Raw genomic sequence first — 27,115 nt, forward strand, 5'->3', positions numbered from 1 at the left:
GGATCATTGGGTTAAGGGTTGAGTTCTTCACAGCGATGGTACATTTACTTGAATGGAGTATGAACCTTTCTGCGGTTTGGGCAGTCGAACATACTTTGGGGCTCCATATTTCGAGATGGAGTGGAAATGTTGGCATGGAGGTGAGTGATGAGTGACTAAGTAGAGTAACTTACTCGTACTGTCATTTGCATATGACCCACAATGGTTGGGTAGAAACAACATCAATGCATTCGTATTGATATCCATATCAATATCATATCAAAGTCGTAATATTCATCAATGCACATTCAAAAACTTCTAACCTTCTATTCATTTCCCTGAAGAAGAGAAAAACCATGATTCTTTCATCATCAGCTCAACCTACACCTTTGCATGGTGAGAAAGAGAGAAACGGAACTCACGTCGTTTACCACTAGCCGTCTCTTCTTGTTGTACCCTCTGAAGTGGGTTGGCAGAACTGAGAGAAGGGTAAAGGGGTTGATGGATGGATTGTCCACCACCTCCACGAAGAGGTTTAGCGATCCTACCGTGGACATAGGAAGATGGTTGTTTCGCTTGTGCTTGAGCTAGAACGTCAGCTTTGGTCGTCATACCTTCAGAATCATGTGTTCATCCCTGACGTCTCACACGACATCGACCCGTGGGTCGGTAATGAGTGAGAGGGGACAGCGGAGAAGGGTGAGTCAGAGGGATCTCGAGAGAGAGAGGAAGGGAGAGGGAGAAGGGGGGGGGAGGGGCAATTGAGAAAACACCTCAACCCACCCTCAAGTAACCTCTCCCTCAACATTTGCATCTGTTGATCCCTCTTTTGATCCTTCTGAGCCAATCTCGCCTCTGCGGAATTCAACAAAACTTCCAAGTTCTGAATCCTGTCATTTCGAGTCATGAGTTTCCTCTCCGCTACCGCCACTTCCTTCTTGAGAGTGGAATTCTGTTCCACCAATTGTTTCTGTACACTATTGAGAGCTTCAAGGTTGTATTCGATAAATTCGAGTTTACGTTGTTGAGCTCGAGAGTTGGCGGATCGTGCGATGACTTTATATTGTTCGCGAACTTCGTCAAGTTGCATCTCAAGTTCGACTACCTGTTGCGTCAGACATCATAGGTACAGATTTAAGGATGAAACGAGACTTCTCCTCGACGCTATGTGAACGTATCGTACAAGTTGTCTACCGTGTCACATGACAAGAATTGATGAGATACAATGAGGAAACATTATATTTTGACTACAGAGATGACAAGGTGAGGACGAAATGAGAAGGAAAGACTGACCTTCTCACACCGGTTCTGCAAATCCTTCATCAAACTCCGCTTTACAACTTCAAACTCTGCCCATTGCACCTCGGCTGCTTTTCTGCTCCTCTCGAGCTCTTGAGTCGAACTCGCAAAGCTTTCTCCATCTGCACTTCCAGCGGCAGCACGTGTGAGAGCTCTCTGCAACCTCATCAGCCTCTTTCGTCCCTTGACAAGAAAAGACTCACGTTGAGTTCCTCATTTGACAGTTTATAACTTTCTATCGTACTCTGTAAACGTCTCATCTCCGCGTTCTTGCTATCTTGCTGTTGGGACAACGAGGCAATCTCCCCACGTAGTAGTTCTTCTTGAGCACGATGCTTAGCTTCATATTGCCCCTATCAGTCAGCTCGGTTCGAGAAAGAAGAAGTGAACAAAACCGACCTTGACGTCTTCAATGAGAATAGACTGTTTAGACGCTGTCATTTCTTCTACATCAACTAAAAGTCACGTCATGTAGAGATAGCTCACCAAGTAATTCCTCATGTGCAGCCTCACGTTTAGAAAGTGCCTTCTCCACCTCAACCCGTCTCTTTGACTGAAGGTCGGCTTCTTCTTGTGCTGCTCTCAAACGTTCCTGTAGATCCCTGACGAGGTCTTGGTTTTCTGCAAGATGAGTCCGAATGAGGTCCTTCGTCTGAGACCCAAGCTCATTCCCACTAGTTTCGATATCCCTCAGCACTTGTCTGAGCTTCTCACTTGCCGAATCAAGCGCACCACCCTCATTGTCAGCTATCACAGAGACCGTAGAAGAGAGCTGATACTCACCATATCGATCTTTGACATCATCTCATTCAACATTTCCTGCTTCCGTTTCTCTTTCTCCTCTTCCTTTTCTCTCGTCTGCGCCTTCTTCAACTCTTCAATATGCGCTTTCTGCTCGTCCATATCTTTCTGTAACTCGGCTAGCTTTTCCTTGTAACTATCAATATTGATCTGGGCGTCTTTGGCTTCTGACTCGAAACGTCCGGCGGAGATTCGTAACTCGCTCAACTCTTTCGCCATGTTCTTGCTCTCCTACCGAAATCAGCTCCTTGAGAACATAGGCTCGACAGACTTACAGCATCCATGTTGTTTTCCTGCTCACGATGGTAAGCTAATTCCTCTTTTAGATCCGAGATGAGCTTCTCGTGGTTGGCAATCATGGACTCTTTCTCTGCAAGCTGATCGCTCAATTCATTTTCTCGTTTCAAAAATTCTTCTCGCTCGTCCTTGTCCAACGCGCCAATGTTGTAGACGGTCGGAGTGTCTGGTCGACTGTCGAATCCTGGGCTTAGCAGCCCTGCAGGCGTACCGGACCGAGAGCTTGGGGTCGCGGTTCCAGCTAGATTAGTAGGTCTGCGAGATGGGGCTATGGGGGTGCTTGTTGTTGTCGCCTGCGTAAGAGACTGGGCCCATGAACCAGGGTCGACCTTGCCTCCAGAACGCCAGACTTTAATCTCCTCTTCCAGACTGGCGGCATGCTCCCGAACCACAGCAAGCTCGGCTACCGTTTTCTTAAGTAACGCCTTGAGTTCTGCTGGGGACATCTCCACGTTAACCCGAGCTTTGTTCTTGATCGACTTGGCCCGCATACCGAATCGTAGGGTCGAAAGTGTCTCTGGCTCGTTATACGAGGCAGGAGAGCAGTTGATGATGAGCGTTGTGCGACTGTTTCCGCCGAGAGATTCTACGACGTCAGCTGGCAACCCTCAGATAACAAGCAAGCTGCACCATACCTTGTAGTATCCTGGTGAGCTTGGAATCTCGGTATGGCACATGACTAGACTATCGAAGTCAGCTAAACAACGCTCGCAGAAGTTATTACTCACTTTGCCATCCGTCAAAGAATTGATGACCATTCCGAGCGCTGACAAGCTCTTGTTGATTTTCTTGGCTTCTTCCAGCGTTTGACCTGTTGCACCTGTCTTACCGACCTTCTCTGAACCAGCAAGATCTACCAAATATAAATTCCCGTTCTTCTGACTGCCGGTTTCTGTATTACGCTGATGGATGCTGACGACTAAGATGGAATGAGACCGCGATGATTGTTCGTTCATATCTCATTCATCAGCTTTTCATTGTCATGTAAAGAAGGGAACCTCACTTGTAGCAGCGACAACCCTACTCGCCCCACCGGCCTGCATGACTTTGAAGACCTCGACTTCTGAACCAACATACACGTCTGTCAAGCCTTTGACATAAACACCTCTGGCTTTGTCTTCGTGAATGGATAAATTGTCATTTTGCGCTTACTGGATCAGTTCCATAGCCCGACGTATGCAGTTCGGTGATGAGGTACTCACGAGCCAAGAGATCTTTGATTCGTTCCATGTAAATCTCCATGTAGTTGACTTTGACAGTATACTCAATGCTCACATCGGCCACCATGATGGAGTCGAAAATGTGCTCGATGATTCGGGGAATCAGTCCTCTCAAATCAGGGTTGGCGATGTCTGAGCCCTAGGCAGTCAGCTACATTTCCTCCGATGGAGACAACAGCGGACCATCATAGCTTGATACAGTCAGCATATATAACATTTTGAAACCGAGTAACTCACTATAGGTTTTCCCGGATCCAGTCTGCCCATAACAGAACAGAGTACCATTGAAACCCGTCATGACATCTCTCTCGTCAGCATAGTGCACAAGTAGGGCTACGAACCTTCAACAATGCCCTTTACACCCCAGTCGAAGATCTCTTCTTGCTCCGTCTCTGTGCCGAAGACTCGATCAAACGAGAAGCCTGGAATGTCAGCATAGCGATGGAAGTTTTTGTAAGGACATGCACCCACCCTCCTTCTCTGGGCCAGCTATAGAAATCAGCAACGCTTCCCAGTCTACAGGTATAACACCCACCAAGAGCCGTAGAGTTCTTCATGTACACCGTTGTATTGTCATCATTTATGGTGATACATTCTTCCGAACGTTGCTCCCTCTCGAGACGATTCATAGGCCGGAACCTGTGTCATGAAGACATGTCAATGACATGAGGTAGGGCGTTGAGTGGCCATTGAGAGCGTGATAGCGTTTGGATCCAGTCAAGAGCCAAATGTAGGTGAGGCAGATGACATCCGATCATGAAGAATACAGTAGAGCTGCGTCAGCTCGTCATCACACTGGTCAAAGGTAGGACAAACCGGCAGACGACCTGTAAAGTCAGAATCTCCTCAGCAATAGTACTTTGTAGAGAGATGCTCACCTTAATATTATTCCCCGACATGATGTTAGGTAGGGAAAGGTTCTAAAAGGTGAAGGAGAGCGAGCAATCAAGCAGAGGGGGTCAAGAAAGGTGTGGCCACCGTCAAGGTGCCGGTCCTCTTTACTCCAATCTGATGAACAGTGTCGGGTGATCCAAGATATCGTCTCTCTGGGTAGCTCTAGCGTTCTACGTCACTCCTACTACAAGGTGAGATGGCCCCGGTGTCTATTCTGATGGTGGAATGCAAAGTCTAAGTGGGAAGTGGAAAGATGAAACAGGGCTGTTGGACATGAGACGCGCTCGGACCTCTGCGGTCACGTGCTGTCTATGCACCATCCCTATACACTCTCTGATATACTTGAGAGTAGCTAGCAGCAGTACCCGTACTGCAGTCATTCGGTGCAAAGGTGAAGAGGATGCGGGTAGAATATAATTATGTTCATTAGTGATCATCTCCCATCACACCTCCCAACCAAGGTCTCCTCTTCCCCATTCAACCTCCCCCTTTTCATCCCCATCGATAGCTTTACACACCACACCCGCCCATATTCTCATCAATCTCCTCTCTTCCGCACCTATCCACACACGTCCTCCTTCTGTTCCCTCCTGAACTAGCCACCAGCCCACTTGATCCATATCGGTGTCGGTCTCCTCCGTTGCATTCCCAGCAAGAGCTGATAATAAAGTCTCTAGTGGAGGAGGGGAATCTCGTTGAGACACAAGAGTCGCTCGACCTGGTTTGGACAGTGATACGTCATCTACTCCTAGTAGTCTCGTGAGAGCATTCGATCTGGCATGGGGAGAAGGTAGTGAATCGACTATTCGTAGTATACGAGGGAGAGTAGTGGTAGATAGGAGATGTCGAAGATCTGAAGATGTAGCTGGCTTGTCAGGATCAAATTGTGAAGCATGGAGGGGACTTACCTATTCGCATAAGCTCTTCTCGACGTAATGGTTTGGGATCGTCTCGTCTAAGGGGGTCGGTGAATATAGAGGGGTCAGGTTCTGGTGGCCATGAGACCGAGGTCAATCGTTTAAGTTTTGAATCGGAAGTCGTTGAGGCAGCCTCGTCTCGAGTGGACGTATCTGTTTGCAGATCATGAGCGTGTGTGACGGTACTTTGGCATGTCGTTGCTAGCTAGAGTGAGCTTTGTTACTGGAGTACTGATGACTACTCACTCTTGTGTTCTTTGTAGCAAACCACGGAACAACTTGACGAGTAAGCTATGACTTCGTATGAGTGGGACAGGACTCACTATCTCAATGGACAGCTTGGGCATTTGTACTTGGATTCTATCTTACTGCATACTTGACATGTCGTCTTGATCTGACGCTTTGGGACCATGACAGTTAGAAGGTAGCTTGTGATAAGAACGCTGCCTAAAAGTTGACAGTTGACAAACCTTAACTCCCTGGTGCGTGCGGGGCTCCTGATTACGTCAGCATTGGGATGGCCCAGTGGCGAATTTGCTTCTCTGAGGTGTGTGACCGGACCACACAATCGAAGAACTACTTTACCCTACAACATGCCCCTCAATCGCATACTTATAGCATAAATCATGTCCATCATAGCTTCATAAACGTCCCTCATCTACCTTCTGAATCTTTTATATCTTCAGGTATCTTGAGTGCTGGTTCTCGAGCTCTCACACACTCTGACGGCTTCGCGGCTCGTCCAACACATACGTTTGACCCAGCATGTGGTCTCTTCCCACTTTCATAGCTTTCCCCTTCACCCTCCCTTCACTACCTTCCATATCATTGCCTGCTAACATCCAGCGACGTTTTCTCTCTTTCATACTCAAAAGGACCCTCGGTAGATTTATAAAAGCGGGTCTTGACGTGGATCAGATTCAAGCTCAGATCGGAGAGGGTAAGATAGAGATTGAGAGTCTGGAGCTTGACCATGAGGTAAATATTTCCTTTCATTAAAGACGACCCCAGCTGAGAGATTTCAGGAAATAAATTCACTCATCCCCACCTCTGTTCCATTACGCGTCACATCTGGAACACTAGCAAAGGTCGCTGCTCAATTACCTTTTCCAAACCTCTGGTCTTCATCTCTTTCTTTATCCCTCGATACTCTTCACCTTGATCTCACTCTCACACAATCCTCTTCTCATAACGGAACTCCCTTATCGAATCTTTCTCCTAATTACCAAACTTCTCCACCGGATTTGACCAGTTCAGTCACCACTGCCGCAGGTGATTTCCTTCATGACGAATTAAACGCCTTCGAAGAGGCTGAGCTCGACCGTTCGATACGACAATCTATCATCCTCTCTCACACAGATCCATTTATCACTGATGACGATGTACCCGGAGCTTTCCCCCCAACATCCTATTCTGAGCCCGGACATGCCCCGGATGTTCTCGCACCGACGGTGGAGAGCACAACGGTGCTCGCGGGCTTGGTAGAAAGAATATTGGAACGACTGGAATTGAAGGTCAAGGACGTCCGTATACGAGTGAAACATGAAGACGAGCAACATGGTATTACCTTCGAGCTTCGCATCGGTCAGATCACCTATGGTGATGAAAGTACTCCCACTGGTACTGGTCCTACTGGGGCCAGAGAGATTCTCCGAGTCGTCCGGTTCTCAAATGTCGAGATATACAGCTCTCCTGAAAGACCTGTCAGGAAAACACATGCCGCTTCATCTAGATCATCTTCGATGTCCAACTTCTCATCTTCTGATTCTTCAAATACGCCAATGACTAAGGATGAAGAGGCGATGTTTTTTATGTCCCAATCTGTGGCCGATCTACGACAAAGTAGTGCGATGAGCATGGCGTCTGGTATGAGTGTTTACCATTCTACCTACGATGGTGGAGAGGAAGATGAAGCCGAGAGTTCATCGACAACCAGAGAAAGAAGTCCCTCGCCCGTCCCGAGTTCCGTCGAACGATCCAATTCGAGAGAGATATCGCTGCTCAATTTTGGCAACGAAGATATCGTATGCAGTATGAAGACGATCACCCCACTTCAAACTGCTTCAAGTAACAATGCCCAAAAACCAAGTATGCCTAATACACCGGAACCCTGCGTTGCTCTCGAAGTCTCCATGGGCACTATCTCAGTGCTTCTTCTACCTGCTCAAGTGGCGGCTATGCTCTCCGCTGTTCGATACATTCAGCCTGACGCCGTTCCCAGCGACCCACCACCCAACGTACCTTCCTCCAGTATTCAACCTCGTCTCACAGCTCGACAATCTATCAAAGATATCCATGTCGTTCTGGTCTATGATATCAAATTCGAGGTAGAAGATGCCTTCCAAACCGCTGTATCTCAGTTTTTTCAACGCCCAGCATCTCACGTTTTACCATACGGTCATCTGCGACTCCGCGTCGAGTCTCTCCAAGCCATCTACAGCTGGAGTCAAGTATCTCCCTCTCAGAGTACTCATGGCGGTTCTTCCGGAAGAAGACCCAGTCAGATGCCAACCTCTCCCCCTGCTGAGATTTCCCTATCCATAGGCGAGGTTTCCATCTTCGAACACATACCTACCGCAACGAGGCCGATGACCAATAGCACGGCAGACCTTCCTCCTGGTGGAACTTACCCTGTCCTCATATTCGACCCAAACCTTTCCAAGCAGTATCTTATGGCTCCTGGAATCGTTTCACCCGCCACCACTCCCGCTAAACCTATGGGACCTGTGGGACAGCCGTTTCCAGAGTTCGAATGCGGTGATTGGCGGGGTATAGCGCCCAGAGGTGGACCAAATGAGAAGGCGTGGCGTGTGCGTCTACCTGGTCGGAGCGTTCTCAAGACTCATCATACCGAAACTGAGAGATTTTCTCCTTGTATTACCGTCCGCAGGTCCATTTCGCAATGTGAGTCGTGATTGAATTTTCGGATTTCACTGACTTTCAGCTGTCTTCGTATCTTTGGCACCTGTTCATCTCTTCTGCGATCTTTCTCTCGTGGAACGCATGCTTCCTTTCCTTCGTCTTGTCAGCCCCGCTATGAGGTCACCTTCAAGTCGTTCTTTGCCACCCTCCCCAATCGCATTTCGTTCCACCAGACCCCTCCCTGACGGCCGACCTGATCCAACCTTTCCTGAACACTTACAGTCTACTTCTGGCATGCATTATAGACGCACCGAGCGGTCTGTACAGACCCTGCAAGTCAGCTGTCCAATGATCCGAGTAGACATAAGATGTCCTGCTCCACCCAATCGTCGTGGTAGTTGGGGAGACGGAGGATATCTTCGATCCGGAGTGGTGTCGCTTGATATACACACCTTCTGCCTCAAAACTACCTATCCCAGGCAATCGTCTCAGTCTCGCGACTTTCGATCGGCTTCAGGAACTCCTTCCATTCGTGTGGAGTGGAGGAAAGTGTTGCTTTTCTTCTGTCGAGTGCCTGGTGAGTTATCAACCTCTGCTCCAAAATGTTCTGTATTGATGGAACAGCGAAAAAGGCTTCCGCATTCCTCGTCATTGGACCTTTGGCCCCCGATGTGACTGACACGCCCGACGATCCTATCCTATTCCCCAGTATCGTCGTTGAGAAAGGCGCGGCGACTAAAAATCTAGGAGCTCAATCTTCTACTCAAGTCGTCACCATCGATGTCCCTTCTCTACAAGCCAACGTACGTCAATCAACCGTTGAAGGTTTGCAATTCTTCGCCGATGATATCACCCATTGGTTAGATGGAGCATTTGGCGACGGTTCTTCTCCCAGACCAAGGGATGATCTCAAGATGATCGGCAGTCGATTTTTTGGTTCCAAAGCATCTTCTTCAGCCTCGAGTTCTACTTATGACGATGATGATTCGACTGCTGCCACCATTCTCCGACTAAGCGTCAGTGAGACAGACATTCGTTTACTCGTCCCTCGTATCGATCCTACTGGGAATGAACGTGCACTATCGATCAAAGCAAGTGATACCAATGCCAAAGTGGAAAAGAACACGTCAGGAAAACAAGAGATTGTATTTTCAATCACCATCATGGATGCTGAATTCTCCGATGTCTCTCGAATCCCGTCGATGTGTATTTGGTCTAGAACGACACCTCTCACTTTGACTCTCAACAATCGACCCATTGTCCAAATGCGCTTTTCATCCCTTACAAATCCCGTTACGACCACTAAAGAAACCGGGATAAGAATCGTTACTTCCTCGTGGACCTTTTTTCTCACCAAGGACTTTGCGTGGATACAGGAACTAAGAAATTTCGTCAAAACACCAGAAGGAGTATTTGAAGATGTTGTACCTTCCGAAGTCACCCGGGTAGAGTTGAGTTTACATGAATCGTCCATCCATATCGCCGCACCTACCCTTCCTGGAGCTCTTGTGGCCGTTTTGGGACAGGTGGAGGTTCACACGGTCATGGTCAGCGATTCGAATGAAAATACAATACACATCGACGTCCCACAAGCACATTTACTGGCTATTGACGATCTTTCGACAATGACAACATTGCAATCTGGATTTACCACATCCACGGAAACGTGGCATCGAGCAGGTATGGCCCAACTTTGTGATTTAACTTCTTTCTCCTCTCAACTGATTCGAGATCTCATCAACAAAGAAACACAATTTGATATTTCTCGTTCTCGACTCTCTCTTACTATCTGCGCCGATTCTATGGCAACACTTGTAGCTCTAATAGGGGATTTATCAAATCTATCCGGTCCTAAACCTCCCAGAGATCGTCGTCATCCGGTGTTGGATCAATCTATCAACGTCTTTGATTCTGTTGATCCTGAAGCCTTTGTTACGGGTAAAAACACAGACCCAGATTTGGCTTTGGACATCGATATGATCATGGATGATCTTCCTACCAATCTCGATTATCTTGATCGAGCTTCACGACAAACTTCTCAACTACCCGAACGACAAACAGGAGAGACATTACGAACATGGCAAGTGGAAGATAACACCAATGATCCTTCAAGTCAGACAATAGGTGAAACTATCAAAATTCTATATAAAGGTCCACTTGATATGCCTGTTGATTATTGGGAAAACCTCCCATCTATCGATATTACCAGTAACGAATCTAGAGGTGTTGGTCAATTCAGAATACGAATAAAAAAATCTGATGTCACTATTCGCATTCACGACGGGTACGATTGGTCTCGAACTAGGAAAATTATCGAAGATGAGATTAAAGCTGTTCGTAAGAGATTAGAAAAAATTCGACAATTATTAGCTTCAGGTCAAACGGCTGATGCTTCTATAGAAAAGACCAATAGTGTTTTATTCAATTCCGTTTATATCGGTTTAGATCAAAATGAAGAATTAGATTCGGAAGCTTTGATAGCTGCTATAGATGCTGAATTATTAGATTTAGCTGATCCTATGATGGATACGGCAACTCAATACACTCAATCCTCTTGGCAAACATTACCACCTCGTGGCACTTTACAAAACAATGTAGGAGAAATCAGTAATAAGAGGTCGAAATCCAGAAAGAAATTTAAGAAATTATCAAGATCTAAGAAACCTCAAATAGAGGTAATACTACAAGCTGTTAATGTCGATATGGACACTTATGATGATGGAGAAATGGTCAATAGGTTACATGTTGGAATAGGGAAAATGGAGATTTTGGATCATATAAAAACAAGCACTTGGAAGAAATTCTTGACGGAGATGAAAGGTGATAGTAGAGGTAATATGAGGGAAAGTGGAGCGGATATGGTGAGATTGGAATTGATGAGTATCAGAACTGGGATCAATCAACATAAGGTTACAATGACCAATGAGTTTAAAGGTTCGGAACCAGGTGGTGTTGAAGGCCGGAATGGGAGAGATACGTATACCAGTGTTGGTCAAAGGGAGGGGTCAGGGAAGGAGAAGGAGAAGGAGGAAGAGCAGGATCAAGAAGCTAGATTACGAATCAAGGTTTTACCACTCAGACTTCATATCGATCAAGACGCTTTGGACTTTTTGAAAAAATTTGGATCGTTCAAATTACCCGCGGAGGGTCCACCGGCGAAGAGTGTTTCTGAAGAACCTTTCTTTCGTGAGTCATCCTCTCTATGCTGATCCTGCCCTGAAATCGAGCTGCCTACTGCACATCAATCTAATTGTTGGGTATAAGCTATTTTGTCCCTGCAGATGAGCAGATGGGGATACACAAATTGTAACTTCTCGTAATTGCAGATGTGTGTAGACGGAGATACATGAGAAATGTAACAACACTGACAAGTCAGAATTCGTCGAGATCTTCCCCATCGAGCTCAAAGTTGATTATAAACCAAAAAGAGTAGACTTCAAAGCTCTTAGAGAAGGCAAGACTGCAGAGTTGATGAACTTTTTCCACTTTGATGCGGCGGAAATGACGCTGCGTCATTTGAGTTTGACCGGGGTGAGTTTTCTCCCTGTCCTCTCCTCCCCCCTCTTCCTTTTCTCTATTCATCATGTGATGGAGATCTTCAGCTCATATTCAGATACCCGGATGGGCACGTCTTTCCGATACCCTCCAAGATATCTGGACCCCCGATGTCAAAGCCAACCAATTAGCCGATGTCGTCTCTGGTATAGCTCCCATCCGATCCCTAGTCAACGTCGGTTCCGGGGTAGCTGACCTCATTTTACTCCCTATCGAACAATACCGAAAAGATGGTAGAATAGCAAGAGGTGTTCAACGTGGAGCAGGAAGTTTCGTACGTAGTACAGGAATGGAAATGATGCGTTTAGGTGCTCGGATGGCTACGGGTACTCAAGTCATTTTGGAAAAAGCAGAAGGAGTTTTAGGTGGGAAATTTTCAGAGAGAATAACAGGTGAAATCACACGTGGTTCAAGAGATAATTTAGGGGATGATTGGGTAGGAGAAGATAATAGTTCAGATGAAGAAGAAGAGGGAAAGAGAAAAAGAGTTAGAAGTAGGTTCGCAGATCAACCTATCGATATGCGTGAAGGTGTACAAGCTGCGTATAAAAGTTTATCAAGGAATATTAATAGTGCTGCTCAAACTATTTTGGCTGTACCTATGGAAGTATATGAGAGATCGGCTGATGATGTGAGTTTTCTTCTTCTATCCCTCATGTGTTCTTTTTCTCTTCTTCTGCCCTTACCTTCCTTCACAGATAAGATCACCAAATTCACGACATCATAATCGTATCATCCCCATATCAACGTGGAGTTGACGAGGGCCGTGAGAATGGAATTGAGAGAACGAGCTGATACCACAGGGCCCGTTGCGAGCTGTCATCCGTGCCGTCCCTATCGCAGTGTTGAAACCGATGATCGGTGCTTCTGAAGCTGTGAGCAAGACCTTGTTAGGGATGCGTAATAGTCTTGATCCCCACGCGAGGAAAGAGTTAGGGGATAAGTATAAGTAAGAGGGAAGATATCATGAGTCAATTTCTTTGTTGTATAGCATGTGCAGTTGTGTTGTAGATAGTAAGGAGTTGTAGCTTTGCCGTTTGTACATCTAAGTGCCAGTCATGAATTGGGGTGAATACCAAAATGCCACATCCATGACGCCGTCGGGGAAATTAACAAAACTCCGACCCCACCACAAAACCCCCGCGAGGTTGACCCTGAACGTTTGGGGACCCAATGACGATGCAGCCGTTTTAGACAGTGAACAAGTATGAATCAATAGCGAGGGACAAACAAACATATCTTACACACGTATCCTGTGAATCATACTTGACTGTATATCTTGTACAGTGACTTCCTTCCTTAACCTTCGCTTACCCTTCTCTCTATCCTTGTCCACTCGTATATACTAAAACCGCCACAAAGGGTTGTTCCCGGTGGCAACGTCCCCTCCCTCCCCTTGCCCTCCCCGCCCCCCCACACGGGCCAGTTATTCAACCACGCGACTGTCACCGTCACTCTTCTCTCCTATACATCATCTTCCAACCTCCCATCACACATCCCTATTCTAACATCTCTTTCTCACACCTTACCAGTGACGTACTATCAATATACGACAAACAACCTTCTGGACATCCTTTGTCCTTTTGAATATCATCTTTCATCTTCTTCAATCAAACAGAGTGGTCGCGCGTCGTCGTTAACACTGCCTTCTGTCCTTCTCCTCTCTGGATCTCTGGGCCCCACTCTTCTCCACCACTCATCAACTCCTTCGGTCACTATACGATTCACAAATTCAAGGAATAATTAAATACCATTCATATTCAACGATTTGTAAACGAAAAGAGAATATACGATCAAAGAAAGAAAAGAGAGAATAGATCAGGAAGAAACACATCACACGTCTTCCTTACACCAGGGTGGTTTTGTCGATCACTCAACCCTTTTCCACTCTTTTCCCATCCTCTTACCTCCTTCCTTAATCTCTTCCATCCTTATCTCCTCCTCCGGTCTCGGATCATCGGTAGAGACGATTATATAGGAAGAACGGAAGTATCACCCTTTTTTTCAGATCATTGGAAGGAGTCTGTCGACGTTCTTCAACCTGAAACAAAACTTTCAATACGGTGAGTCTACCTCTCTTTACTCTACCTCCTCGTTTCATACAATTACCTCATCATATCTTCTTCCACTCAGCTTTCTTTACCTTTTCACACGACGCCCTGAAGCCGATTATCCTTTCTTTTACATGGTCTGCATACGTCCTCTTCATCCTCCCTCCCTCTTCACCTCTTTCAACCAGCTTCAAACTCCGCTGCTCCGCCTACTCCTCCCCCCTTCATCCTCCACTTCCCCTATAACCTCCGCTCTATCAGCAACTACCTCATTGCTCCGCTCGTATCGGAGTCGGAGTGAAGATGGATATGGTCTGGACTTTGTCTAGTCCCGTTCTTTCTATGTGTTGAGCTTGAAGCAATCAATCACCTCTCTGAGTCTTCTTCGTAAACCCCTTCTTTCTCTCTCCCTTCTATCCTCACACTTTCCATCAGTCCCATCGTTCCCTCTCCACTTACTTCATCTCGTGACATTCATCGTCATACGTCTTCCAATCTTCTTTCGTACTCCTCGGTCTTTAGCTTGTGAAAAATCTAGAACACCCAAGATCTGAGTGCTTCTACTTTGCCTCTTCACTCGGTCATTCGGCCCAGACCTGGACTCGTACCGCTAGCGGTCAGCGGACTACTGTTTCGGGTGCGCGTTTTCAATCGGAGTTGAAAACTTTTCATGTCAGCTCTCTCTTAGATTTCTCAGCTTTTCGACGTCCGTCATTCTCTGAACGTTTCAAACCTATCCATCTAGTCTACGTGTCTTCTCCGCTCATGACTACTACTACCATATTGGGCATGCTGACACTGATGTTTTCTCGGCCTTCTCCTCTCTCCTCCTCATCTTACAACCCCGCCTCTCTACATTTGCTCACTCATCCTCCCTGTCACCCTCGACAACTTGTCATTCACAACAACTCTACATGCCTCTCCCTCGATCCAACGCGAATATCACACCTCCTCGCGGTGGACCGGTGCACTATAACCCTCCTCCCCCTCCACGTCATCCTCCACCCGGCATCTACTTCCCTTCCCCTACGACTTTCGCCCCGTTCATGACTTGTAATCCTGCCCCGGGACTCGGTCACGCCTACAGTCACCCTCAACCTTTTCAACCTAATCACGATTCCATAGTCATGGCAGGTGTCGGGGGTATAGTCAATGGCATCAGGGTGACGCGTGAGTGATTTTATGGTCTTTCATCTTTAAACTTTCTCCTGCTGCCATTGCCCAAGCGGTTGAAGGCAGAGGAGAAAATGGGTTCCTACCAGGTGGAAATTGGTATCAGATCCCGATGACTGACTGTCAGCCGATGATCCTACTCGAGTCGTCCCCGTCAGTGCTCAAGACGCAAAGACGGGTCAAGACAGATCATTTGATTATACCAATTGTAAAGTCGTCGGCAATGGGAGTTTCGGAGTTGTTTACGCAGCGAAAATGCTTCGTGAGTTCATCATGAATATCAGTCAGAAAACACGACACAATCTTAAACATCGAACCCTATGCTAATTTATCAGCTTCCAAACTTCCCGATGGAACAGATGAACCAGAACAAGAAATTGCTATCAAGAGAGTGCTGCAGGATAAGCGGTTCAAGGTTTGTCCCCATTCCTGTTCCTACCATATGGAAGGTAGACTGATGGTCAGAATCGAGAACTGCAGATAATGCGTTTGGTCAGTCATCCGAATGTCGTCGAATTGAAAGCATTCTTCTACTCCAACGGTGACAAGGTATGTCCTCTTTTGTTCCTCCGACTCATTTCACACCAGGACTTTATCTTCCCTCCCCAGCTGCCCCCTCGCTTGACCGGTCGAGCAGCTGTGATGGGCAAAGTGATGTGGAATGATAACGCGTTTGATGTGACTGACTTAGCAGAAAGATGAAGTATTCTTAAACCTCGTATTGGAATTCGTCCCCGAGACGGTCTATCGAGCCTCGAGAGTTTATTCCAAACTCAAACAAACTATGCCCATGCTTCAAATCAAATTGTACATGTATCAACTCCTCCGTTCGCTCGCCTATATACATTCGATTGGTATTTGTCATCGAGACATCAAACCTCAGAATTTGTTGCTGAACCCGGCCACGGGTGTGCTCAAGTTGTGCGATTTTGGGAGTGCAAAGATACTCGTAGCTGGGGAACCGAATGTCAGCTATATCTGTTCGAGGTATTACCGAGCACCGGAGTTGATCTTTGGCGCTACGAATTATACGACTAATATTGGTGGGTTCAATTTCTTTCTCGTCGTTTATATAATTCATCTCTTCGTCACAACCTTGTTGTCGTCGCTGGCCCTGATATCTCCTCCCCTGCTTCTTCCCCTCTCTCTCCTTACCCTCCCCTACCGGATGATCCTTGTACGTGATCGTCTTTGGGACGGAAACTCTCGACTTCGTCGCCATGTAGATCAGGCGGCGTCATTCAGTTGTTCAACTTTGTCATTTGGATTAAAAGCATGACTTCACTATGGATTGCGCTGGAGAGCCTTTACTCACCATCAGACATCTGGTCCACCGGTTGCGTCATGGCAGAATTGATGCTCGGTCAACCGCTCTTCCCCGGTGAATCAGGCATCGATCAGCTTGTAGAGATTATCAAGGTGTTGGGCACACCGACGAGAGAACAGATCAAGACGATGAACCCGAACGTGAGTTGTTCGGATTGCCATATGACTTTCCTCTTTACTGTTTGCATAAGCTTACCCTCAGTATATGGAACATAAATTCCCTCAAATCAAGGCTCATCCATTCAGCAAAGTCTTCCGACCTCGCACGCCTCAAGATTCAATCTCTCTCATTACGAATTTACTCGAGTATACTCCCACCAGTCGTCTCTCGTGAGTTTGAGCTTGTCCCTCTCCACTCTACCCTCCTTTTTTGAGAAACGTCACCCCGTCCTCGTATCAGATGTGTCCTCGGTAGATTGGGAACCGGCTGATAGCGTAGAGCGCCCGAAGCAATGTGTCATGAATTCTTCAACGAGTTACGCAGAGAGGGAATCCGACTTCCCAATGGAAAGGAGATGCCAGATTTATTCGACTTTACCAGAGAAGAATTGTCTGCTCGTCCTGACCTGATTCGTCAGCTCGTCCCACCTCATGCGGAAGCTGCTCTCCGAGCACGGGGTGTGGATATCGACGATTTTGTGCCTATCCCTCTGGAGCAATTGCGTATCACTTTGGATGTGGGTAGAGTTTTCATTTGACAAAGTCATTCATCATTCCCCATTTTCCCTATCTTGTCACACCGACCCTCACCACTTGACCAGCGTCATTTTTCCAATTGTGATCCTGATCTAACTCATGTTAAACTCGTTTATCATTTCCCATTTCCACTATCTTGTCACACCGACCCTCACCACTTGACCAGCGTCTTTTTTCCAATCGTGATCCTGATCAACTCAATGTTTCAAAAAAGGAAACAATCACTGATTTCATAGTAACCCATGTATAGGATAAGATACCCATAACGACCACTGGCGTTACCTAGCATCTCTACACTTCTCTTTCTTTCATTTTCTCCTGCTCTTTCCGCCAGTGTGTCTCTATACCTTACTTCATCACACTCGATTTTGAGTGGATGAAAGATTCGGCATCTGATTCTCTAGTCCCGGTAAAGTGGAGAAAAGTCATGGAAGCAAGTTTGGAAATTGTACGAATGATGATGCATTGATCTGCCAGGAGGTTCTGTCGGTGTTCTACGTAGATCTACGTCTTTTGTATAACTTGCACCTCGCAAACTAAAAGTGCTCAAGCCATCGACCCCTTCTTCGATCTCAGTTGTTAACGTTCCCCTCATATCGTTAGTCCTGAATATGACTTTCCAATTGATCAACCCATTGCAAACTGTTTAACTGAGAGTGAGAATCCAAAATGATTTGACTTGAGTTATAAAACATTGGTGTCTCGTTATCAAGGAAAAAAGGATAAATCTCATAATCCCAAGTCCAGCTTTATCTTCCATACAGTAAATTCCATTAAACCCATCTTTCTGAAACACCTTGTTCAACGCTTAAAGTCCCAGCTAAAACTTTCTGATTCTCATATTCTTTCTTACGATCTTCTCTATCTTTCCTTCGATCTTCAGGAGAGAGATTTTGTAATAATTGAGGAGGAGGAGAGATGACGCAAACGGGACAATCGGGATCTATCAATGGTGGTGGTTGAGTGATAGTTTCAGTCAGAGGTGTGGGAGGTGACGAGAACTGCGATGATTCGGAGATGAAAGGTATCGATTGATAGAGATTGGATGATGAAGAGATAGGTATTGGTTGATTGGAGATGGAAGAGGGAGAAGATGATGGCTTGTTGGAGATGGAAGAGGAAGGAGTGATGAGGATGGAAGAACCAATAGAAGAAGCTGAAGGTAATGATTCCAAAGCTTGTTTTTCAGCGGCTTTAGCACGAAGTCGAGCTTCGTCACGGAGGACACCGAGGTACATTGTCTGATAGAGTGAGTATTTCTTCCCAATTTACCTCGATCTATCCGTGAAGATGTATTTGGGTTGTCATTAGATCGATCTCACTCGGAACGTACAGATGGGGATCGATTGAAGGTGTGAAAAACTGCGCACCCAATCGGTCTCACTCTGAGGGTATCTATATCAATCAAAATGATATGATCGGTGAATTAATCGAAGTTGTAGAGAACTGTGCCGCCTAGCTATCTCAGACAAGTAAATATAACCGGGGAGTCGATCAGAGGTGTTGAAGAAGTGAGCCAGGGATGGGTGTGGGTTACAGCTATCTCGGGAATACTTCCTGCAATCAGGAGGGGTGAGGAATGGGGGTGATAGGAAGAGGCAGACGAAGCAGGCTCAGAAGACGTAGCAGAATAATAATAAGAATGATAAACGAAAAAGACTCACATCTGATTCTCTCTTTTGAAGATAATGTACACCCCAAACTGTGAAAGCTGACAGTATGACAGAACCACCGAAGAAGGCTTTGGCCGTCTTTGACATCTTTTCACTACTCCGTTTCTTCTTCGCCAACAAGTCTCTCGCAAAGGATCGCACGAGTCAAGTATCGGAGATATGGTCTGATCCTTGGGATTTTTCCAGCTACAGAGGTACCTCGTTGCTGTTCGATTATGACCAGAGATCTAGAGAACGAAGAACGGGTAAGTGAGTCCTACTTTTCACTCCAGAAAGCGGGATGGTTGGAAGAGAGCCACGTGGCAAGAAATCGATCGGGAGATATTCCTGAAATTGTCAACATGAATATTCCCTCTTACAAGAATTGTCTCTCTCTGTCTCTCTGTCTCAGTAAATAGTGATTTCAACGAAATGAGCTACTCCAATGGCTACGGTAGTACTAGTGGGTTACCTACCGGTCACGGGTATGGAAATGGATATGGAGGGGGTAGGGGTAGGAGAGGTGAGTCTTTTGATCAGGAGGAGGATTCAGTAGGAAGTTGGGCTGACGTGTAGATGATAGACGGGGAAGAGGAAGAGGTGGGTATGGTGGAGGCGGAGGCGGAGGGGGTGCTGGAGGTAGAGAGAGGGAATCAGTAGCGGAATTGGGGCTCAATAGGTTTAAAAGGATGATCATTAAATTTGGGGATGATGAGGTGGGTGTTTGTCAACTCAGCTATCAACTCCTGTGTTCACTCTGTTCCCTGTGGCTATCTCATCCGCTGGGCAAATGTATTCTCATCACATTTTGTCACACATGTCAGGCTATTCATCATGCTGGATTTTGTCACTCTCATACTCGCTCAAATGTTGGCGGATAATCTCAGTCCATCTCTGCGTTATCCTGGTTGAGGCAGAAACTGCTTAGGCAGACAAGGGCAAGGAGTTTACTCACGCGTAGGACTTTTCCCCAGTCGACGATGCTACTCGTCTCGCTGCTGTCTTGAAACGATCTTGGTCTGAGGCTTGCCCTGCGGTTCTGGAAGGCTTCAGAATAGGGTACGTCCATCTATCACCATCCCCCAAAATCTCCGTAGAGCTCGCTTTAAACGACGCTGAGCCTGCACTTCCATGTGATCATTGAGACTGAGAATAGTTGGACAGAGCTGAGATATTAGGGTCACACAAGAACCGTACAAACATCATCTCTACGTCTGTCTCCTCTTACAATTATCTCGCAAACATCAATCGGACCCTATCGACGAAGACGTCAAAGTCGGCGAAAAACGTAAAGCTTCCGATGATGGTCCAGATCATGGTCGTGAGATAATACAAGACCTAACTCAGGCCTTCAGAATCTGGGTGGAAGGTCGTCAATGGCTGAACATGCGTTTGACTGTATGTTTCCCTGTTATGCAGAGTGTAGAAAGGAGCTGATAAGGAAGCTTCAATTTTTTGCATTGCTAGTCGTCACAAAACTCATTTCCGCCGAATCAATATTGGGAGTTTGTACAAGTCTACTTGCTGTGTTGAGTGAATTGGGTGGTGGAGGGGACAGAGCCGAACGTGTCATTCGGGCTGTTTCTGAGGCTTTGATGAGAGTATGTTCAATCCTCTTTCCTATTTTCCCCCTTCAACATCTTCATGTCATGGCTTAGGATGGGGTACTGATGAACAGTGCGGCCATGTCTTGTATGTCACCAACCCAGATAGCGTGGAACATATGATCGGCATGATTGAAAATGCCATATTGAACCGTGGTGGTGGAAAGGTTCTATACGACCCTATATGTCCTATCATGCCTCGAGGGCAGGAGACTGAGCCGTACCAGGATGTGAGCTTCCGTCAATGTGTGCAAATCTGGGAAAGCTGATAATTCAGTCACTGGGCAACTTGCTAGCTAGTCTACACGCTCTTCGATCCTCTGACCCCCCGTTTGTCAGCCCGCAAAGTATGCCGAGACCTTGGGAGGAAATGTCATTGCCAGAGGGGATGGTTCAAAGTGAAGCCGTCTACTTGGAAGCGGTCAGCATGCCCCCGGAATTATTCGACAGCGGGGATGTTTTGGAGAAGGACGGTGAAGGTCTGATTGGGTCGTTGCGGCTGTTCGGCGACGATGTGAGATTCAACCTGTTTGTCAAGCCCATCCACCTCAAATTCACGACATTTCCGCACATCTGGATGATTCGTTCATCTGAAGTGGCATGTGGCTGACTGTCAGATTGTTCCATCTCCAGATACAGCAGACGGGTGGATACTCCGTTCTTTAGTCCTCGACATTCTGACCATTTTCGAGATCAATCGAAAAGAATGCGCTCGGATTTTACTGTCCCTTCCTCGATATCTCACCGCTGGCACATTCAAACCCCCCGCTACCACTGCTGCTCCTGCAGAAGTCACTTCAGTTTCGACACTATCTTGCGAATCATTGATCATTGCTACAATCTTTTCCGCCATGCTCACGCTACCGTCGTCTGCCCTACCTCTCATTTACTATGGCTCAGTCATCACCGAGCTGTGCAAGGTATCTCCCAACACTGTCGCTCCTCCTGTTGGAAGAGCAGTGAGACGAATGTTCGCTATGCTAGGTAGTGAGGGGCTTGACATAGAGGTGACGAGGCGGTTAAGCGAGTGGTTAGCAATACATTTGAGTAATTTCGGGTTTCAATGGATGTGGAAAGAATGGTGAGTGTCATGATGTCGCCGTCTTTGTTCTCTCCAGTACCAACGATGACTCACTCCCCTCCAACGACGAACCTGAACTGGTCACCGGGTATCCATGGAGAAGCCTTCTGACACACAGGATATCCGAGTTAGAACTTCCTGCTAGTCATCCTCGAAGAGCATTCATGAGACGTCTAGCGGAGCTCGAAGTCCGTCTGGCATACTACGATCGAATCGTTGATACTCTCCCTCCTCAGATCGTCTCTGAAAAAGGTGCCGTCTTACCCGCGGAACCTCCCGAGCCCGCTTGGCTATACGAAAAAGAAGAACATCATCTATTTGCAGAAGCCAACGAACTCTTACGACTTTTACGTGCGAAAACCCCCTCTTCAGATGTCCGGACTTACATTACTACCCTGCCTCTTGCCTACCCTGACGGTCCATCGGAACCAATGTCACAATCTATAACACTCATGGCTATCGAAACCATCTTACATCTCGGTTCACGATCATTCTCTCATTTTCTCAATGCTACCGAAAGATATCTCGATCTCCTACGTTTTCTCTCTCCCGACCCCACCGCTCGTAGATTGTTGTTAGATGGTATACGGAATTACTGGCGATGGTCAAGTCAATTGAGGCTAATGACGGTTGATAAGTACATGCAATATGGGATATTGGAAGGTGAAGATGTGGTCGATTGGGTGTTTGGACAAGAAACAGGAGGAAGTGGTGGTGAGGAAGGTGATGGATGGACGGATTTTGATCATTGGGAATTACTCAGGATGTGTATTGGGAAGTTGGTTGGAAGAGTGAGTAGAGATAAGAGTAGGGTTAAAAATGTGGAGAGGGAGGATGAAGCTGCTAGAGCGAGAAAAGCTGCGGAGAGGATTGAGAGGGGTGAAGGAGTTGGAATGGATGATGTTGAGATTGTTGATGGTGAGTGAATTTCACCTTCTGCTCACGTCTCCTAAAATCACTGAGTCATCCTTCTCACTCCTTCACTGAATTGATCCTCTTCGTTCTTCATTCTTCACTCTCCATCTCTTCGTTCCGGATTGTGAGTATCCCTCACATTCATCTCCCTATCACAGGACGTCTACTCTCTTTTGTGCTTGTGCGCAAAAAGTTCAGTACGCGGCGCAGACACTGACATACAGACTCTGCAGAAAGATCTAAAGAACTTCGAGACGCTCAAACATCACTAGATATCAATACCACCACTCTAGAACATGTGTTACTCAACACCACCAAACATTTCATATCTACCCTTCTCCCATGGGTATTCGACCCTTCTTCCACATCTCAAGGTCTCGCGGGAGTGTTGAGACTTCTCGATTCTGGTGAAGAAGGATTTTGGGCCATGAGAGCTAGATGGGGATGGTGGAGGGAGTTTGTGCGTTTATATTCGATTCATCTGTCAGCACTTGTTGAACCTGTTCAGAAAGCGGTTTGGGATGGGATACCTAAAAGGGAAGAAGAGGAAGAAAGTGTGGAGGTTAGGGCAGAGGGTATGGTAAAAGATGTTTGGAGGTTTGTTGTGACTGAGTGATGCGAATATCTTTAAGTTGAGTCAAGCATTATCTAATCAAGCATCTTACATTACTCGCACGGTACGAGTAGAGTACGAGTATGAGTACGAGTACTCCTATACGATGACTGTGTCGTATGTCATCTTGTCATGTGTTTTTCAATCGTGCATATCTTTCTCAAGCTCTCAGAGTCTTCCCATTCGAATGTGTCTTCAGGAGTATCGACAACATTATTGATACCTTTTGTACTGCTAAGCATGATAAAAGAGAGGAAATGCAGTTCATTGTTATGGTGCATGGTAATACGAAAGGCAGATTATTAGACATTTGGAATCATAATGAAGTTAAATGCATGAAGAACGATACCAATGATCATCCAAATAAATTATCAAGAACACCTTCCATCCCATCTCTAATAGGTTTATTATAAACAACAGTACGTTGTTTATATTTCTTTCCTACCTTTTCACCTTTTTCCAATTTACTTATTCTCTCCATCCCTTCTCCTTCATACCTTTTTCCCTTCTTATCTACTTTTCCTTCTCCCTTCCCAACATTTTTCTCCCCTCTGACTTTAACGTCATCTTTCGTTCCGACCATATCGACTTGTGATGAAAAGGATGTTGAATTGTCTTCGACGATACTCTTGGAATCCTTGATATTTTTCCGTTTATCCAATACTCTGGCAAGTTCGACATTCCGAAGATATTCACTTTGTTCAACACGAGATTTAGATATTTCATTCCTTAATCTTGCTTGATGAGATTGACGTTCGTATGCTAATTATAAATCAATTCATGTTTTCTCTCTTTTTTTTGTTTGTTTTTGGTTATGACCGACTAGCCCAGTTGCAATCGTCTGTGAAGAAGAAATAGCGTAAAAACACTCACCAACTTGTTCACCTAACATTTCCCATTTAAAACCACTTAAATATTTCATAGTCCATACATCTTCTCTCCATCTATCTCCTGGTTTCCCTCCGATCACCTGAGCGTTCAATACCTTGGCAGCTGTTTTACCAATTGATTTATCTAAGAATTCGACCCATGCTTCTGTGTAATTCGCAGGTGTATGTTTTTTCTTAATTGATTTACCATTTGTCGTGACTGTCATCAGCTCTTATCAATTAAAAATTGTGGTTCATTTTTCCATCGCTAAACTCTAACTCCGCTCGAAGAGGAAAACGGTGTCAACCCGCACATACATCCATAGCCAGCAACTTTGATACTCAGATTTTCTGATGGGCAGACAGATGAGACAAGATGACATAGAGTTGAGAAGAAAAACACTTTTCACCCACCATCCCTAGGTTGAGCATAAACCTTCCCAACCTCTCCCCATTTCGACATTAAATGTCTTATTTTTTGAGGCGTCATACCAGGTGGTACCCTAGATATATAAACTATCCCAGGTGTCATTTTCACTTTCTTCTTCTTCACCCTCTTCTCCTCACCCGTGCTGGCTTGATCCTTAGGAGTCGTGTCGTCATGACCCACTATGGGGGGTAGTTTACGTGTGATCGTTTGAGAAGATTCAGCATGATCAGGAGATTGGGATCTTTTACGTTTTTCAGTCATCGTTTATCTCGTATCGCGTATGGCGTATCCGTTCTTCGATCTCTGTGAGCTTTTAGCTATTGTGCGCTATGAGCAAAGGGATTTCAGACTTTTTGGAAGTAGAGACTTGAGTTTATTTAAACCCCCCCCCTCCTCCGAAAGCTGAGAAAGCTTCCGTGTCGTGGCTTCGAAAACGCCATCAAAACGCGCTTTTTGTGTGTGTGTGTGTCTTGGAAGCGACCGATCAAAACGCGGCGAGCGTGTGTGACGGCGATACAATTCGCTGGAATCGCTGAAACAGATAGAGGGTGACATACCTCAAAGTGACCTTTTCGATACTACTGGGTGGTGCTGAATAGACTTATGATTCTTAAAGGGTGTTTTCCGCCACTATCTTTACTTTACTTTACCGCCTTCTCCGGTCGGATGACTCCCTTCCTCTCCCTGACCCCGATGAACTCGATCGCCAACTATCAGCCCTCCATCCCACAGGTCCCTCTGACCCTTTCCCCTTCCTTAACCACCACACTGGGGCAGCTTCCAAAATCCCACCTCAAGAACTTATCAGGAGCTCAATCCTCGCTCTTTCAGACTCCGCACCTGGCCCATCAGGTTGGACTCCTCAATTGCTCAAGATTGCGGTTGAAGTCCCAGAAGCCCTCACCATGTTCCACTGTCTGTGTACCGAGGTAGCAGCCGGTCGTGCTCCTGCCCGCAACCTGTTCTGTGCCTCCTCCCTCACTGCTCTCCCTAAACCCAATCTTAAAGTACGACCCCTGGCCGTTGGTGAACTACTCTATCGTGTCCTCCTTAAACTACTCCTCTCCTGCAACGACTGGGGTAAACTGCTGCTCCCTAACCAATTGGGGGTCGGCTCAAGAGGTGGCGTTGAACCTATCGCAAGATGGATCGAGTTAGCAACAGAGAAGAAGATCTCGTCATCACACACTCATCTCGCAGCTCTCGATTTCTCCAACGCATTTAACTCCATCGACAGAAGCACCATGGCCGCAGCGATCAAAGCCAGGTCGAAATCCCTCTATCATGTCGCTAGATGGGCATATGGTTCTCCTTCTGACCTGCTGTGCCGTGGACCGGACTCCACAATCAAAACATACTCCTCCTCACAGGGGGTCCGCCAGGGTGACCCACTCGGTCCACTTCTCTTCTCTATCGCGGTACAACAGCTCATTAAAGACCTCGAGTCCTTCCTAGGGGATGAATACTCCGTCCTCGCTTATCTCGACGACTTTCATATCCTCGGCCCCAATAATGATATCGTCAACAAGGTCCACTCTTTCCTCTCCAGTCGCGACTCATCCATTACACTCAATCTCTCCAAATGTCGCACAATTGCTCTGGACGATATCTTCACCTTGGGTTTCCCTACACTAGGTACATGCGTTGGATCGGTGGATGCTAGAAAGGCGTTTCTCTCGGAGCTTATTGACAAGGAGGATGTCAACCTCTCCCACCTCTCGTCCCTTCCTCACCACCATGCTCTGTTGCTACTTCGGACCTGCCTCCAGCAGAACCTTCGTCACCTTCAACGGTCCCTGGACACATCCGACCTCATCCCACTCCTCCAACGCATCGACGATTCCCTTTTCCATGAGTTTTGCCGTATCCGCGGTTCTCTCAACCCCTCATACACCCATGACATGGACATCGATAAACAAATAGTCACACTACCAGTTCGCATGGGGGGAATCGGGTTACTGTCTTTCGTGGAATGTGCCCCACTAGCAAGGAAATCCGCCCTAGCATTGGCCGATAAAACTCTCTCCACCCTCCTCCCCTCGATCGCGCCACCTCCCACCACTCCATCCCAACGTGAATCCTGCCAGGAAGCTTTTACCACGCGGCGAGACATCCTCCTTAGACAAATTACACCATCACAACGTCTTTGGATCGAAGAGTCTGCTTCCAAGTTAGGGAGAAAGTGGCTGTCCATCATCCCTTATTCCGACCACTTACTTCTGAATGATGCTCGCATATCAGCGGCTCTTCACCTTCGTTCCCTCCCCATACCGAACGCCCCGGTTTGCGTCACTTGCGCAACCCCTCTCGACGACGGCCATGTTGACAATTGTCGTCATCGCTCTCGTTCCCGATACATCTACCGGCACGAACTCATAAAACATACCCTCGGACGTGCTTTAAAGTCTCTCCCTGCAAGTCAGGTCCTGTTTGAACCACCGATAGAAGGGGCTACAGGTGCCTATAACGACATCCGTTTCGAGTCTATCGGCTCATCACGGTTTCCTACCTCTGACTTCGATGTCTCAGTCCACTCCGTTTTTGGGATCGCAGAACTTTCCCGGCTGGACAAGATACGGACGCGACAGTCAGACCCACCTATGCAGGGAGTTAAAGCAGTTGCGAATCGCTCGTTGGAAGCAAAAGCGTTGGAGAAAAGGAGGAAACAGGGTGAGAATCCATCACGTACCTTCTATCCCTTTGTCCTCTCACCAGGTGGAATACTCGAAGAATCCACAGAATCCCTCATGTCCACCATCCGTACCGCTGTTGGTCCATCAACCTTCGATAACTTCTCCCGTGAAATCTCTCTCGGCTTGATCAAATCTCGAGCCGATTCCCTCCTCGGCGCTTGATTCTCTGTCTCATCGCTACCACAACC

At 46.7% G+C, this 27,115-nt stretch overlaps 7 protein-coding genes across 7 annotated transcripts; 3 read left to right on the forward strand and 4 right to left on the reverse strand.

The window, feature by feature from the left end:
• Positions 1-309: 309 nt before the first annotated feature.
• Positions 310-4,495, reverse strand: TREMEDRAFT_61994 (uncharacterized protein; the record flags this gene model as incomplete). Its single annotated transcript, XM_007004182.1, has 20 exons — positions 310-341; positions 402-566; positions 763-1,084; positions 1,273-1,434; positions 1,482-1,631; positions 1,678-1,712; positions 1,765-2,014; positions 2,062-2,310; positions 2,355-2,962; positions 3,012-3,060; positions 3,105-3,334; positions 3,380-3,523; positions 3,579-3,735; positions 3,780-3,787; positions 3,834-3,899; positions 3,938-4,018; positions 4,068-4,085; positions 4,132-4,235; positions 4,413-4,423; positions 4,475-4,495. 20 exons carry the CDS (start codon positions 4,493-4,495, stop codon positions 310-312), a joined length of 2,862 nt encoding a protein of 953 aa, XP_007004244.1.
• Positions 4,496-4,933: 438 nt separating this feature from the next.
• On the reverse strand, positions 4,934-5,754 carry TREMEDRAFT_61995 (uncharacterized protein; the record flags this gene model as incomplete). The annotated part of the gene is made up of 4 exons (XM_007004183.1): positions 4,934-5,343; positions 5,399-5,612; positions 5,654-5,698; positions 5,731-5,754. The coding sequence occupies 4 exons, from the start codon at positions 5,752-5,754 to the stop codon at positions 4,934-4,936; spliced, it is 693 nt and encodes a 230-aa protein (XP_007004245.1).
• Positions 5,755-6,172: 418 nt separating this feature from the next.
• On the forward strand, positions 6,173-12,777 carry TREMEDRAFT_30206 (uncharacterized protein; the record flags this gene model as incomplete). The annotated part of the gene is made up of 9 exons (XM_007003841.1): positions 6,173-6,385; positions 6,433-8,311; positions 8,352-8,846; positions 8,894-10,117; positions 10,196-11,178; positions 11,308-11,455; positions 11,646-11,800; positions 11,883-12,455; positions 12,628-12,777. The coding sequence occupies 9 exons, from the start codon at positions 6,173-6,175 to the stop codon at positions 12,775-12,777; spliced, it is 5,820 nt and encodes a 1,939-aa protein (XP_007003903.1).
• Positions 12,778-15,002: 2,225 nt separating this feature from the next.
• TREMEDRAFT_29426 (uncharacterized protein) lies at positions 15,003-17,072 on the forward strand (the record flags this gene model as incomplete). The annotated part of the gene is made up of 8 exons (XM_007003762.1): positions 15,003-15,045; positions 15,176-15,310; positions 15,384-15,463; positions 15,514-15,597; positions 15,743-16,091; positions 16,370-16,515; positions 16,577-16,704; positions 16,814-17,072. The coding sequence occupies 8 exons, from the start codon at positions 15,003-15,005 to the stop codon at positions 17,070-17,072; spliced, it is 1,224 nt and encodes a 407-aa protein (XP_007003824.1).
• Positions 17,073-17,843: 771 nt separating this feature from the next.
• Positions 17,844-18,830, reverse strand: TREMEDRAFT_30169 (uncharacterized protein; the record flags this gene model as incomplete). The annotated part of the gene is made up of 3 exons (XM_007003837.1): positions 17,844-18,013; positions 18,215-18,311; positions 18,735-18,830. The coding sequence occupies 3 exons, from the start codon at positions 18,828-18,830 to the stop codon at positions 17,844-17,846; spliced, it is 363 nt and encodes a 120-aa protein (XP_007003899.1).
• A 476-nt stretch (positions 18,831-19,306) lies between these two features.
• Positions 19,307-22,959, forward strand: TREMEDRAFT_43823 (uncharacterized protein). The gene is made up of 9 exons (XM_007003951.1): positions 19,307-19,438; positions 19,684-19,781; positions 19,901-20,120; positions 20,168-20,323; positions 20,401-20,556; positions 20,604-20,840; positions 20,944-21,407; positions 21,526-22,325; positions 22,547-22,959. The coding sequence occupies exons 1-9, from the start codon at positions 19,412-19,414 to the stop codon at positions 22,936-22,938; spliced, it is 2,550 nt and encodes an 849-aa protein (XP_007004013.1). The 5' UTR covers positions 19,307-19,411; the 3' UTR covers positions 22,939-22,959.
• A 288-nt stretch (positions 22,960-23,247) lies between these two features.
• TREMEDRAFT_73771 (uncharacterized protein) lies at positions 23,248-24,552 on the reverse strand. The gene is made up of 3 exons (XM_007004324.1): positions 24,219-24,552; positions 23,809-24,024; positions 23,248-23,697 (listed from the first exon to the last, which is right to left on the reverse strand). Exons 1-3 carry the CDS (start codon positions 24,493-24,495, stop codon positions 23,291-23,293), a joined length of 900 nt encoding a protein of 299 aa, XP_007004386.1. The 5' UTR covers positions 24,496-24,552; the 3' UTR covers positions 23,248-23,290.
• Between the last annotated feature and the right edge of the window lie 2,563 nt (positions 24,553-27,115).

The sequence above is a fragment of the Tremella mesenterica genome (assembly GCF_000271645.1).
Source record: "Tremella mesenterica DSM 1558 unplaced genomic scaffold TREMEscaffold_4, whole genome shotgun sequence".
NCBI lineage: Eukaryota > Fungi > Basidiomycota > Tremellomycetes > Tremellales > Tremellaceae > Tremella > Tremella mesenterica.